A 16,026-nucleotide genomic window follows, 5' to 3' on the forward strand; every position below is an offset into this window, starting at 1 on the left:
ATCTGCCAGGTGGAAAGGGGCTCAGGCAGCAGCCTGGATGTGATCCCTCTGCCATTCCCATCTGCAGCTGCCACCACAGGGGCCTGGGGAGAAATCCTAGTTCTCTTCATTTCTAGGAGCTAATAAAGAGATAAATTAGCGCAGTTATTTTCTGGAGACTACTCCTCCAGTCTGGCATTTTGGTTTATGTAATCCTGGAAGTTGTTTCTTTTCCCACTCCATGAGCTCCTCCTACAAGCAAGAGAGTTTTCCCATTTATGTCATTTTTCTGTCTTTCCCTGGAAGATTCTCTGGATTTTCCTCTTGTCTCTTTTGAATAGACCTGGTGATGCTTTTAGGCTTTCCACACTTCTCTTTTTCCTCCACAGATAGGAATGCTTTTGTGGAGACCTGAGAAGAGTTGCATAAAGTTCCTTATTCTTGATGACTATTCTGAAAGAACCATCAGCTTTTGACCCAGAGGTTGCTATATTTAATAAAGGGTCCATCTTATCTTTCCAAATGTGTTGCTTTAGAAAGAGGTTTAACTTATTTCCCAAGACCCAGGGTATAGCAGACAGGGTTTTAAGTGGTTTGTGGCTATAAAGAGCCTGACCAACCTCAGTGAAGTCATTTTTCCTCCCACACTCAAATGTATTACATCTCCTCCACTCCCTGCTTCTGCTCAGTTGTGATTCTGAGAAGTGAAATAAAAGGTTGGAATTTGTCAGGACAGCTGTGCTCTCTCTGAACTCCTGCTGCTCATCACTGGTAATTGTGCTCACCTGTAGCAAGACTTATCCTCCATAGCGATTTCATTATTTTGTTAGAGATACAAATTAGTTGGGAAATACTGTGTACTGTAAGAAGGATTCATAAATATCTGTTTGAACATAGCTCCTAGGATTTCCTGAATCTCCTCCAAGTCCACTGCTTTTCCCAAGCATTCTGGCAGCAACACACTTAATTTCTTGCTAAGGTTTCTTGCTAGGGTTTCTAGCCTCTTGGATTTAAAGACTAATGCAGTTGTAATCTTGCTATAATTCTTCAGCCAGGAAGAGATAGATATGCTGGCTTTTAATTCAGGATCTTTGAGACACACAGGAGATTCATTTTAATTTCACCTAATGCATGAAACCTAGGGCTTCCCAAGTATTATGTACCCCTTCCCAGGGATCATCCTCCTTCCAGGAGATATTTAAAGGGCTGCAGCAAACATTTAGCTCTCCACATAGTCAAAAGGACTTTGTCAGTCTCCCCCCCTAGAAAAACAAGTGCTTGGTGCACCCTCACAGACCATGCAGGTGACAGGAGGAGGCAGGGTGGCTCCTGATTCCTACCTGCTTTTTCCACATAGAGTAGAGGCTTTCTTTAAATTCTCACAACTTGATAAACATGTCATGGGAAAAAAAGTAAGAATAAAAAAAGAGTCAGCTGAAACCTTGACATTCCTTTGGTGATTTTGAGAATTGTCATGGCTTTTTAAAGTGGCCTCGTGGTTTTTAACACCTTCTCCCATTGTGCCAAGGGGATCTATTAGTTTCCCATCACATTCCCTCTGAGGTGGTTAATATGCTTTTCCTGCTGTACTATGTGGTTTCAATTTTCACTACACTTGTTTCTAGTAGCTTGCAATCACTAGCTCCAGGTTTTTGAAATTCTTCAAACAAGGGACAAAAAATGCTCTTTTTGCATCTTTTTGCCTTTTGTTAATAGTAGTAGGAAATAAAATCTTTTCAGTCGCTGTGACAGAAATACAATTAATACATGTCGAGCAAGAGATGCACTTAAATCTTTTAAAGGATTACTCTGTGGTTTTACCTGAATTACCATTTGATGTATCAGCTAAGATCAAGAGCGAATTTCCCATTCCTGTATCACATGAATACTTAGGAAGAACTGCCAGAATAGACAAACCTGAATTTACTGTCCTCTGTCTAGAGCCAGTTGGGAACAGAACATACAGAGCATAGGGGAACAGTAAGGATGTTAAATGTACCACCTGATGAGCTTTTGTGCAAGCTCAGCCCACCCAGAAAAATCCCTGGCTCTTTTCCTCCTTGAGGCAACCTCTCTGAATGTCACTTAAAGCTGACCCCTCTGCCTTCTCAGTTCTTTCTGAAGTGGGATCCCCACATCACCTCTCTTCCAATGCCACATGAATTTCTGGACCTTTTACTATTTTGGAGAAATCACTGAGGGGGAAGAGCTAAGTAAAGCCTGGGGGAAGGATGGGTGTTTCTGTTTGCATAACACCAGGACAACAGTGTCAAGCTACTCCACAGCATTTGAGTGGTATTTGTTATCCCTGAGTCCTGCATTTTAGAACAAGGAATTCAAGGCCTGGAGCAGAGGAATTATGTGCTCAGAGTAATGCAGCAGGTCAGTGACAGAGGCTGATTTCTTGTCTCCTGGCTCAGATTCACTTAACATTAACTAGCAGGGGGTGGAATTTTTATTGTCAGAGAGTTGAGTAATTGTACATAATAGATGGTTTTCTCCATGAAACCATGAAAAATTGAAAATCTGCAAAATTTTTTTTTAAAAGCTATCATTATTCTTTAATTTATTTGGCCATATGCCTCAGTGTTTTCCAGTAATTGCTCAAACAAGAACAGATAATTAACCAAGAAGGCAATAAAACTATTAAAAAACCTGAATACAGATAAGCTTTTAGTGATGCTTTCAACCTACTGGAACAGCCCTTTGAAAGGGTTTCACAGCTTGTTCTCCATCATGGCTGAGTATTCCGCAGCTCACAAGAGTCAGAGGCTTCCACAGAGCTCAGGCCAGGTGAGAACTGAGCTGTGGGAGCAGCAGGATGAGCTCTGCTGGGATACAGCTGGGGAATGATCCCATATTGTACTTCTGAGGGCACCAAATGATACTTCTGTAAGCTCTTCCCAAAAGTAGGACGTATTTTTCTCCAGAGGAGATCTTAGAGAAGGGATGTGGCACTTGGAATTAAGCTAAAGGAGAATAAACCCAACTGTGTTTAAATATATTAAAATGTATGAATAACGTGGTACGTGCAGGTATGTTCATTGCATTGTTCGAATTCCCTGTACATTCACACCCTCAATTTAAACTGTAATTCACATTTTCATTGTAAAGAATTTTATGTCTGTTACAGGAATTTTGTTTTAAGTGCTGTATCTGAAAAGGGGAAAAATGTTCAGCTGGGGGAAAAAACACCCTTTACAGGGTGTGCCTGAGTGGTGCTGGGTGCTGGACCTTCAGTACAGTTTGCTAATCAGCATCAGAGCAGCTTCTGGGGTCCTGGTGCTCCTCAGCTGTGGTGAGGAAAGGCTCTGTGTACCACTGCTCCAGCCCACATCCACCTGAAACACGGGTGTAGCAAAAGGCACAGCTTATCTCTGCTCTTCATGATTTACTTCATACTCATGGTCTTACAGGCCATTCAGACCTTCAATTTTCTGTCGTGAGCAAACTCAAAAAACAGGACAGAAATAGTTTCTTGGCACTAGCAAGCCATTCTTTACATAGCTCAAATTGATTTATTCAGGTCAGAAATCAAAGCCAGTTTCATTTCTGCAGCTGGCAGGATAACTATTAAAGTTTAAAACCTTCACCAATGTGAGTACCTCAAAAATCATACTTCTGTCTGAATATTTTATCTGCAACATTTACAAGTGACATCTAAGATCACGGTAACTGAAGGAAATGGGAGTGGAAAATGTTTCTTCTTATTATTTCAGTTGTGTTTACTTCATGCATGCAGCACCATTTTGCATATTGCCCCTCATAGCTTTGCCTGCAGAAGCATGAAAGCAATAATTTTCACCCTGTTTACATGGGTGTTTCACTCAACAGAAAGAGGGAGAAGAGCAGTGGAGAAAAATGTGAAGATTTTATCTATAGAAATTGGTCATAAGTCTGACTGGCTGGACTAAAAGTACATGTAACCTATTTTTAAAAGAGTATATTCTTGTATGACTTTCCTTTTTGATCTTGCTGAAGTCTACAGAAATGTAGATAAGAATAGGTGAGAGTCAGAAAATAATAGTCTGTTGTTTTAATGAGTTCTTGGTCTTTTGTTAGACAAAACCAATAATTATGAAGAACTCAATTTCGCTCACTCTCTTTGCTTACTATTTTCTCCATAAATTTTTATGCTCTTGTATCATAGCAAGGCATTTTTCACCACTGTGATTTTTTTCTATTATTTTAATTTTCTTTCTAAAATATTTCTATTTTCTTTCTAAAATATGTAATCATGTAATCACTCCCACAATACCAATCTGTTTTAATGATAACATGGATATCTAGGTGTCTAGTACTAAAAAAACAAAGAAAAAGGAAAACAGACCTATTAGTTTTAGTGCAGGTCCTTGTAATGCAAAATAAAAAAAACTGAAAAATGCTTTATTTTTCATACCTGAGTGGAAATGTGAGTTAACATCTCATATCTCTGAGATATTGCCCAGTAACCACTAACAACGTGGAATCTTCTTACAAGCCCAAGTGCAGCTTTTCCTCTACTTTGACTTTATGGCTCCATTCAAGTTCAGAGACTCTTTTTTTCTGAAATTGCAGTTGAATCACAAAGCAAGAAGAAAAAATCTGTTCTTGTTCATGTCTAGTGTCTGCTTTGCAGCCCTTTGTGTCTCACTCTGTGCCCAGAGACTGCCCTACACCTACACCTGCCACAAGAAGAATTATGTTTACACTGTTCTTACTAGCACAGATACTCCCAGGTCAGAAGTTTCAGACTGGTTCAGAAAGATATCTGGCTCTGTGGATAGGATTCAAATATTTTCCTTACTTATCTGATGACACAAGTGCTGCTTTAGTTTGGTTTTCATGGTTGCACATGCTGATGATGATGCAGTGTTTGACTGAAATCACCAAAGGACCCAAGAAGTTGCTGACTGTCCTCTGAGATGTGTTTTGTGATCTCAGTCTCTGCATGGACAGCCACAAAAACAGACTTCTAGTCAAAGGGATCATTGTTCCCATCATTATGGGCAGATCAGTCTGTGATTTTGCTGCTAATGCTGATACCAGTGTTTTGATGTGCAGAACGTAATGGGGATAATGAATACTAGCCCTTTCTGCTGTGTAAACAATACTGAATGAATGTGTTACTTGCAACGCCTAATTTTGATTTAAAAATGCACTAGAGCACTTCTTAACCTGCTCTGATATGAATTCAGGGTGAATAGCATCAACAATGTACTTTGTCTTGTGAGTATTAATTAATTTTATTCTCTCTGCTACAGTATTCAAAACCAGATAGGCACCCGGGGCCTATTCTGCACAAAGTTATGGAGTCTAGTTTTTCAGGCCCTCAGTCCTTCCCAGAGGCCTTGTCTCCTGACAGAGGAACCCAGCCCATCAAGCAACACAGGTGAGCAAATGTCTGTGTGGTGAGAGATTAGGCTGGCAGCTGCCCAGGGAGGCAGTTGTAGAAGTGCTGATAGGTGTGCAAGGTTACGGTGTGGCGGGGCTGGGTGAGCTGCTGAGTGCCATGGTGCCAGCAGAGCCTCAGCCGCCTTATTAAGCAGATGTCCAAGCATTTTCTTAGCTGCAGACATAAAAGGTAACAGCAATGCTCACTGCTTTCCCCTGTGGTTTGTGCCAGCCCTGCAGGAAGCATTTACAGACACCATCCAAGCTGCAGGCACAGCCCAGCCAGTGGAACAGCTGTAGAAGGAGGAGCCATTAAAAAAAAGACTTTGCTTATCGGTGTTCATGAATTTAATGACTCATTTGCTGCAGAAAGACTTGGTTGCAAACTCCCAGCCTTTTTCACTGTTTCTTTAAACAAAAGATACTTGGAGTGAATAACGACTTATTTATGAAAACATGGTGGCCTTTGAAAACGAGGCTTAAAAAAGTTTGGATGGTGGTTTCGAAGAGAAAAAAAGAAGAGGAATGTCACCCATCACCAGATGAGATTCAGATTAGAATTCTGCTTATAACTGGTTTTGGATGAGAAAGAGGGCAGGTGCTTCATTACAGGACTAGAAACCAAACCAGAGTCTGGTGTAAGCAATAGTGTTGGTCGAATGACAGTGGTAACATCTGGTCCAGGCACAGAGAGAGAGAAAAAAGGCTGAGAAAAACGAGTTTGGAATTTTTTCAGCTAGATAATCTGGAGTGGAAGACTTGTTTATTAAAAGGATTTTTTTTTAATTACTAAAAAAAAAAAAAAGTCTGGGATTGCATGAGGTTGTGATCTGGCTTCTGTAGTATTTGGTGCTCTCAGCCAGCTGTGCTTTTTTCTCATTTGAATGAGTGATTTGTTTAACGGACAGAGTGCCACATGTGAGCCAGAAAGGGAGTTTTGGGTCTTATCTGCTTTTACCTTACTTAAGCCTTTAATTTGGCATGAAAAAATAATGCCAACTGTCACGTCAGATCCATTTCTTAGGTCTTTTTCCTTATTACACTGAGATTTTTAAAATATGCTTAATAATTTTATTAAACATAGATGAACTATGGGACTGCTGCCTACAATGCTTTTTACAGAAGTTCTGGGAAGAATTTTATCACCATTTAGTCACAACATGAAGTTCAGAAAAAAAATCAGTGACATTCCCTTACCTTTTAATAGTGTGATTGCAATATCCAAGAAATGTCTTTGCTTCAGAACTAATGTAAGAAGTGGGATGACTTTATAATTTATAAAGAATTCTTTTTTAGTTTTAAAGCTCAAAATTAATTATACAGGGCCCTTGCTTTATGAAACATTCAACAGACTTGAAGACTTGCAAGACTGTCTTTAATTCATGCACCATGTGACAGCTTCCTAATTTATTTTCTAAATAGTGTTCACTGAGGACAAATGGTCAAATGTGGCCAAATGAGGATTTTATACTAAATATCCCTCCATTTCATTCCAAACCTGACTGAGCCTGGAAAAATTATATCAGCTCTGCAGGTTCTCTCTTTTATGCTTTTGTTAAATTCTACCGTTGTTTTATTTCTTCTTGCTACGGAAATACTTTGCTCTACATCCAGACCTGTTTTCTCCACTGGTGTTTTCAAGAACACTAATGATAGGTGATCATTTCATAAAATCAGGGGCTGGCTGTTTCCACGTCCTAAAACTAATGCAATTTTGGCCTGGCAGTAAGACTGTCAATGTAGGGAATCACTTGGAGTTGCTGAAATATGACTGACAGAGACCATATAATTATTTCACTCAGATTATGGATAATAGCAATTTTCTGTCTCTACCAACCTCAGCTACACAAAAAGAATTAATGCAGATATTAAGTTGAAAACTGAAATTTAATCTCAAAAAATATTTTCCCTGTGCTATTATTAATATCCTAAAATATTTTGCCTGCATTATGCACTACTATTACAGTAGAAGAATGTTACATCTTCTGCTTGCATATGTAAAATAACTCAGAACTGTCAGAATTCAAAAATTAACAAATGTGTTTAATCAGTAAACTTCCTGCAAAGTATACAATGTGCTCAAAAATTCATCTTGGATTATCTGTTGATCTTGGTAAGAAGAAAACCCATACTGTCTTATTTTCTAGTAGATAGAAATAAATTAGAGTTTTGTTAATTATGGGTTGAGTTGTGATCCCTTTGAATAGCAGTTTTCCTGGTAATTAGTCATCCTGACTTTCATTCATTGATTCAGTCATCCTTGATTTTAGAGGGATTCATTTCAGAGAATGCCATGATGAAAGCCAAATGCAGAGGCTTTCAGCCTGGAGCAGTTGTATTGTCTTAAAAAAATGCCAAAATAGGATAAACTTACCCTAAAATTAATAATAATTTGTTTTTTTCATTTGGGAAGCATTTTACTCTTTATGCTGCTAATATAAGTGATTCAGTTTACTGTAGAGGAAAGAGTAAATTAAAGTTATTCTGCAAATAAGGCTATTGAATTTGAAAGAGCAAGTACAGATAAACTAAAGCAACTAAGAATGTAAAGGCAGAGGAACCTGAAAGGAAGGAGGTGTAAGGAATCTGCTATTTTCCCAAAGAAAAAGCAAAGCTGATGGTGGGACAGAGATAATAATTGAAGCAGTTTGTGCAATCCTGAATTAATAGATTTCATTTTTTAGGTTAGGATGACTATTTGAGGATAACAGTAGAATATGAACAGAATTAAATGTATGAAAATAGACATTCCTACAGTCAAAGTGGAAGTAAAATGTGGAAATCAAAGCTCTCAAGATGGTTTGGTTAATCTTGATCCAAAAAGAAAAAAAATCTGGAGGGAGAACCAGCTAATGAAATTTCATGTCTGGGAGCAAAGTCTATAAAAATGGGAACTGTGACATGAGAGGATGGATTAGCAAGTGTCAAATATTTAGGATGATGAAGAATTTATCAAAGTAACTAGGAACCAATTATGTTGAATAGTCAAGACTTCAGGACAAATATGGGGGAAGAAGATTCTTGGGGTAGATATAAAAAAGGAAAAAATTGTTTACTATCTTACCAATACAGGTACTGCAACATATGCACTGATGATTGTATTTGGTGTGGGTGAGTCAGATCTCTACACAAGCTCAGTCACTGTTGTCATATGTGTCTACTGCCTTTAAGGGGAGAAAGTAGGGGGAGGCAGAAAAGCTTCAATGTGGATACACAGAGGTGGTTGAAAGGGAGATATTAAGGACTTGTGTTGAGAAGGTAGGACATTCACCACTGCAGCACTCAAAGAATTACTCAGCACTGGAGTCAGACTTTGTTCAGTGCTCTTGTGCATGACCTTGGCACAAAAAAAGCTGGAACACGACACAGCACAGCATGAGAATGCACCACTGTTATCTCACCTGCTTAAAATGGCCTCCCAACTGCCATGGACTCAAATTGCATTCCCAGGCTAAGATGAGGAATGAATGATTGATGTTCCACAGAAAATGCTAGAAAGTCTGTCTTACATCAGTGTTCAGTTCAGGAGACTGGAAAGGGTGTATGGCTGCTGCTTATAAACACACGAGAGCAAGCACAACGAGAAGTAAAAGACCTATTTAAAATGAAGGAGTGTGGTGGCACATATGCCAGCTGAATATTCATCAGAAGTAATTTGAAACTGAAAAGAAGTCTCAAAGTTTTTAATATAGAACAACTTTCTGTAATAGGAGCCTGGATATTGTCATCAATTTAGGGTGGAGGTTGACCAAAGCACTGCAGGGAGCATATGATGAGGTTATGGCAGATGATTAAACTCAGTGCCACTGAGGTATCTCAAATGTTCTGTTCCCTTTTCCTGTTGTTCCATCACCAGGACGGTGACCAGATGACACAGGTGGCACTGAAGGATTTTCATAGAGTTCCAAAGTCCCTGAGCAGCCTCAACATGGGTTATTCCCAAATACGAGAATATTATGATGCTATCAATAATGCTCACATTTCAGAAATTGGGAGCAGATTTGTAGCTGTAGGCTGTATTTATTAATACTGAAATTGGTTGAAAGTCTCTGTAGTTGATTCATACAAATGTTAGCACTAGATTGTCTAACAGCACAAAAAGGTGGCTCCTAGGGAACATCAGAGGACACTGGCAGCTAGCTCTGTCCTTGGGGTATGTATTTACTGGGTGCTTTGCAATTAACTCAAAAGTACTACAGAAATATTCCAGAGTTACTGTAAAAACACTGCTGCTCTTCTCTTCATGAGCATGGTTAACTGCATTTAGGAGTGTGTCTGTGCCCCAAGAAGACAATGCTCCTCCTGTAGGATCAGACTTTGTTTTCACTTAGTCGTTCAACCCAAAGAAAACTCTCGCAGAAAACAATTTGCAACAATGAATCCCAAGTTCTTAATTAACTTTGGGATGGTTGAACTGCTTTTTTCAAAACATTAATTCATCAGAACTGTATTGCTCCCTAGTTTGTGCCTCACTTGTGAATCAGTTCATGTATATTCTGATTTTTTTATTCTGGAGTAACTGATTGATAGATTTTAAGGATATATCTGCTACAGCTTTATGTATTGGTCTATTTTATTGAACAGCTCAGTCATGTGGGCTGGTTTTTTTTACCCAGTTAGACTGGAGTGCAGGGAGGAAGAAACCATAATGTTGGCTAAAGGAAAATAAATTCCCTGAAGAAACTGAAAAGACATTGTTTGCCTGAGAGGGAGGAATTTTTCACATGAGCAGCAGAGAAGTCTGAGAGGGACATTACATTTGCATCGCAGATATTCATATCAGTTCTTTGTAAAAGGAAAAACTTTTCTGTGCTGGAGATCCTTTTCCATAGAACTTTTAACAGAAATTCTTAGGGGTTTTTTGGTGCCTGGAGAAACGAGTGTTGTCCTGCAGCTTGCAGCTGCACTGTCTGTAAGTATTCCTGATCCTTAGCAAATTTGTCTTGTCCATGACCACAAATGATTTTTATTCTTTCTTTCCTCAGGCTTGTTTTTTTTTTTCTGTCAGAAATGTTGAAAGCATAAAAACCTCTCATTAGCAACAAATTGGTTGCTTAGACCCTGTCAGTGCTGGAAGTTCTACGGCTGCAGGACAGAGGCAGATCCCTTTGTCTCAACCTGTGCTGCAGTTCATACCCATTACCTTAGGTGTAGCTGTATGTGGTGAAATTATGTCTATTACAAATAGAGCTTTTGTGAATTTGCATATGAATACTATTAGATAGGAGACCATGTGCTCTCATCCAACAGGGAAGATGCTCAAAGGCATCAAACCAACCACAAATTAAACAATTAAAATCTCTATTTTCAAAGATTCGTAATCAATCTAAAGTTTGTTCCTTACTTTTGTATTACATTGATGACTACACTCAAGTCAGTAAAAACCCCAAAAATTCATTATCTATCACAAATTATTCATTCACCTGCATCTTTTGAGATCCCCTGCTGTATTAATCTCAGGCTCTCCTGAGCAGAAATTGTCAATCATTTTGTGTGGTGGTAGTGTTATTTTACAGAATATGAACTGTAACTTGCAACTCAAACTCAGCCTTCAGAACTGAGAGGCCAGTAGTACTTCAGGTTTTTAAAAAGGTTTTTTCACAGCCTCCTTAGTAGCAAAGGAAAAATCTTTTTAAGGAAGTATCAAAAATCCTGGAGGGAATGCTATTGCCATGGGTTGTTGGTCTTTTCAATTAAAAAGCACTAGAAGAGTAAAGGTGTGGAAGAAAACAGAGCTTAGACTGTGATGGAACACTGATAGCCTGAACAGTAGGACAGAGAGTGTTGAATTTATTTCGTATTTTAACTTTGGGCAGGAAAGGTTGATTTTAATGGAAATGTACACTCAAAGAGAATTTGTCCAAGGTACTTGGAACAAGCAAGAATTGCTTTGGGAGTAGATGTGGCCCTAACTATAAATAAAGTTCCCACTAGGAACTTTATGCAGATTATTTTTAAGTCACATTATAATAGGGAAAAAGAAGCAAACTTCTCAAAAGTCTTTTGAATTTTGTCACAAGTTGGAATTATTCACACAGCCAAAAATAATGACTCGTAAAAGGCATTTACAAAACCTATGTTATCATTAAAGATGTAATAGAATATGAGGTAACATAGGCATCTCTGAGACCCAGAAGATGCCAAGAGAAATAAGAGTTGTTGCAAAATGAATATTCAGTCACACCATGCAGTACAGAGGCCTCTTTGCCATAAAAATGGGTTGTGCCTTGCCTTAGTTCTGTGTTCCCATATTTTTGCATTGACAAATTTATGGTTTATATACCAAAACTGTGGATTCTAGATACTTTTCCATTCCTGCGTGAAATAAAAAAAAAAAAAAAATCCATTCTCCTTCCAGAACACCAGAAAAATACTTACAAAAGCACTTTTCTAAAATGAGTAGAACACTATTACTTGTTTTTACCAAATTCAAGTTTCTATTATATAAAGAAACGACACACTATTTATCAATATATATAAACAAGAAAAGAATCTGTTTATAAAAAAAGAATAAAACAATACAGAAATCTTGTTCAAGGTGGAGAAAACTTGTCTTAGCTTCTTCAAGCTGCAGTTCATAAGCTTCACTTATATTCCTCACTTACACTTTTTTCTCAATTTAATGGTTTTGTATCAGGAAGCAGCCCCTCGTAGGCTGACAGAAGATATATTGGGCTTTCAGTTTAGGATCTAATTTTGAATTCAGCTGTGGCTATGACAGAACTGTATTGTTTGTTTATAATGTCTGAGGACTCAACTGTGTATAGCAGGATTGTGATATGCAGCATGGAAAAGAGAAACATCCTTCATCAAGTGCAAGAAAACATTTCATATACTGGGCAATTATTTTCATTCCTAGAAAAGAGGTAATGTATTAAATATGGCATAAACAGCAGCTAATGGTGGATTGGACTATTATATTTCCATAGAGAGTTTCTACTGACATCATAGACTGCCACAGCAAAGTTTATATGAGCAGTAAGCCATGCATTATTAATCGTGAACCTTTACTTTGCAGAATTTTATGCTTTTGGTGTGATAATTTTTGCTGTACTCTTGGTGTTGTTCCTAGAAGTCTTTCGTCATGCTGCAGCCCAGGACAAAAAAGTGGGATGCTACATAGAAATGCCTTTCGGAGGACTCCTCCCTTGCCTCGGGGTAGGTTCAATGGAATTACAGGACCAGCATATCAACAGCTCGAAGAGTCGAGGATCACAGACCAGGACACGATACCTTGTCACGGGTGAGTGTACCACACCTGAAGTGAGCCAGTTAGTGGCTTTTAAAAGAGTGATTTTTAAAATAAAACAATGCACATTGCGAAGTTGGTTTTCTATAGACTGAAGACTGATAGCTTCATACAGGTTTGTCTCTGAAAAGGCACAAAAAATACACGATTTTTTTTTTTTCTTTTTAAATTCAGTTTATTAGAACATTGATTGTGAGCTCCAGCTGTACATAAGGTCTGGGTTTCAGAAGTGCTCCTGAGAACCTACAGCTGCCTTTGAAATCTTTTGCAATTGCTAAGATAATTTGAATAATATTTTCATATCCCTATAGATTTCTAAAGACTTTCCAGAATATTACAGGCGTGTTTTATATAAAAATAGGAGTGGTGTCTGAAATGGAATAAAAACCCCACCCAGTTTCGCCTGTAAGTCACAGTGAAACTCTTCACTGTGACTTACTGGTGAAACTGGTGGGGTTGGGTGTCTGGTGACTTCTTTTAAGTAAGTTTGACTCACACTTGTGTCCTTGTTACTATTTGCTTCTTCTGAGGAAAAAATTGTTTATTGCCTCTTGCAGTAAATATATTATTGTTCATTTGTATGGTATGTGCATATCATACAAATACATAGCCTGGTGAAAATTTCCTGCTGAAATTGCAACCCTTCCAGAAAGGAGCAGGCTGGCATGGCAGCCTTCCCTCTCCAGTGGCAGAGTCGTATGATGCAGGCCCTGAGAAGTGCTGTAGCCTCCTCCCAGGCTGAGGAGTGAGGTACAAAACAGCAGAGCTGTGGGTAATTGTATTTACTCCTGTCTAGGAAATCAGTGTGTGATTACATGTTACACATACCAGCTTGTACTGGGCTGTATTTTAAATTGGCAGTTCTGCAAAATTTGATATTGGGAGCAGACTGTGACCCCTTCTGGCCTCAATCCACTCAAGCACTTCATCTGTATTTTGTGCACTAAGGATGTTTACTCTCTAAATATCTGCTGGTTTCACAGTGTTGATGTTCTCGTTGGATTTCCGGCCCAAATGAAAGGTTCCCTTGTCCCCTGCAGAAGTTACACTACTTCCTTTCTTCTCCTTTTTCACCTCCATCTTTCCCTATAGGGATGCACAAATCAAAGTGGTTTATCTCCCTAATTGTGTGAGCATTCTGAACTTCATCCACCAGCAGCCTGGCTGAAGTGTAGCCATGTCTACAGGTAGAACATGGGGGTGTGTGTATATCAGTGTAATTGTTTACAAGGCTGACCCAAAGCCTGGAAGAGCCACTGGAATGATTCCCATCCATCTTAATGGACCTTGCTGTCAGGCTCATACACTGCACACCTTTAGCCACAGGGCTTACAGCAAAGCTGCTGGGACTATGCTAAATAAAATCCATTTCATATTTTAAGTTTCAGTCCCTTCTGTCTCTCTTTGATATCTGTTCTTAAAGGAGGCAGTAAAATTATTGTGCTTCTTTCAGTTTCATTCTTTAATTTAGACTCTTACACTGTATGACATAATTACTGTTGAATATCTATAAATGTTTGCTTTTGTTGCTTGGTTTTAGGAAGAGGGTGGAGAGAGAGCTGCACTTTGAAACACATGCACATGAATTAATTTATTCAGACAAAATAATTTTTCAGATAAAAATCCAGATATATTTCTTTGGAGGAACTGTGGTTCTAGGAAAGTTAATTATAGGAAAATGTAATTAAGGTTCTGCAATTATAGTTCTAAGTCTCAGTCTATTGAAAACAGCAGCAGTCTTGTGTCACACACAGAAGCATGGATCAGTTTGTAATTAACCAAAAGCCAAGTCTCACATGGTTTAGATGTAATATCCCTTCTAGATTAATACTTCACCTGTTGCAAACAATGTATGCACTTTAATTCATCCTCAGTTCTCCTTTGAAAGCCCTGTGAGCACAGGACAGAAACATGTAACTCTGGCATAAAATTGGTGTTTCTTTCTGTATTTCAAAAAATACGGAAATACGCCAGGCATTTCATTACATGTCACTGCTGCTGCCACTTAGTTTTCAAAACACCAAGAATAATTGAATCTCTATTGTGGAACTGGAAAATGCTACTGTTTTCTCACCAAACCCATTTTAATTCAGTCTTTTCTTGGTTTTGCTTATATATCATCCATATAATACATACATTGCATGAAATTCATTAAAAACATTCACTCCCTTTGTTTTCAGGGTGCAGCCCAGAATATATTTAGGGCCTGAATTACCAAAAAAGGGACTAATGCAACTGATGCGATCTCTCCAGCTATAGTCGTTTGAACAATTATATATAAGCAAAGGAAACAAGAATGGGCACAACCCAAAGGTCTGCACTGTTTTGTTTTCATTTATTTTTTTTAATTGTCCTCCCTCAGGAGTAATATCCCTGATCAGTATTTCATTCATCCTGAGTCTTGAGAGCTGGTGTAAAAAGCCCCTCCATGAATGGCTACAGGTGTGTCTAGGCATAGTGCCAATGTAATTAACCCAGGCTGAGTCTCAGATGTGAAACAGCTGCAGCTACAGAGCATGGACAAGAAGTTCTAGCACGTACCCCAGAAAGCTGCTTGTACTATTATTCCCCTGGGTCCCACTTCCCAGAGCAGAATCTCTTTCCCTCACCCAGCAGCAAAGTCCCAGCACTTCCTCCTTATCACAGAGCTCCCAGATGCTCCTTCTGGGGATGTCAGGAGAGTTCTGGTACAGGGCTGTGCAGAGCTCCACGTGTGCACGTGTGAGGGCAGGGGGATGTGTGCAGCAGTTGGACGAACTCAGTGCCATCACACACGAGTTAATTACAGGTCAGTGATGTTCTGCTGGAAATGAGCCTAAAGTTTTCTCCTGCTCCCTCCTGTCTGACACCTCTCCAGGAGGATGGGGCCAGAGGAAGCCTTTCCAGTTAATTACTGTTTGTGCCAATACTGGACTACTGCAGTTTCATGAGATTCAGTTTCTTTTCCTTAACTCTTTTTCTGCTCATACCAAAAATCAGGACAGACATGTGAGTAAAGGGATATTCCTAGTGAGGTCCAGCAGGCTTAAGGAGCTTTTGGAATAATACCCTTCAAGTCAGAGCACCTGCTTCCACGCCAGATCTAAATGTTGCTCTCCTCATCCATGGATAGAACATATTAGATTCACCATTAGCTTGCCTTATTAAATAGTGATAAGCTGATTATAAATAAATTATGTTCTGGTACTGAGGTGATGTCTGTGCTCCTTAGCAATCATGACTGGTAATACAGTAACTCATAGAGCACCATATTTCTAGAAGTACTAATTTCAGATGGGAAACATCCTTTCTTTTTGCTTTTTTTGGTCATTGTTTATTTTATATTTAGTATACTTTCCATTTCTATTTTTTTTAAGTATTTCTTGTCAACAAAACAGAATTTGGCTTTGAAACAAAATGGAAATGTTGGTAAAAATTCATTAAGT

At 38.8% G+C, this 16,026-nt stretch overlaps 1 protein-coding gene across 1 annotated transcript in view; it reads left to right on the top strand.

Moving 5' to 3' along the window:
• NRG3 (neuregulin 3) overlaps positions 1-16,026 on the top strand; it is a 370,457-nt gene that overhangs the window by 328,844 nt on the left and 25,587 nt on the right. Inside the window, exons 10-11 of the mRNA XM_042033732.1 lie at positions 5,223-5,350; positions 12,425-12,595. Coding sequence (XP_041889666.1) covers positions 5,223-5,350; positions 12,425-12,595 — 299 coding nt within the window. The remainder of the gene's footprint in view (positions 1-5,222; positions 5,351-12,424; positions 12,596-16,026) is intronic.

The sequence above is a fragment of the Corvus kubaryi genome, unplaced genomic scaffold, assembly GCF_017639235.1.
Source record: "Corvus kubaryi isolate FWS band 111438036 unplaced genomic scaffold, C.kubaryi_AGA036_p1.0 37357, whole genome shotgun sequence".
Classification (NCBI taxonomy): Eukaryota; Metazoa; Chordata; class Aves; order Passeriformes; family Corvidae; genus Corvus; species Corvus kubaryi.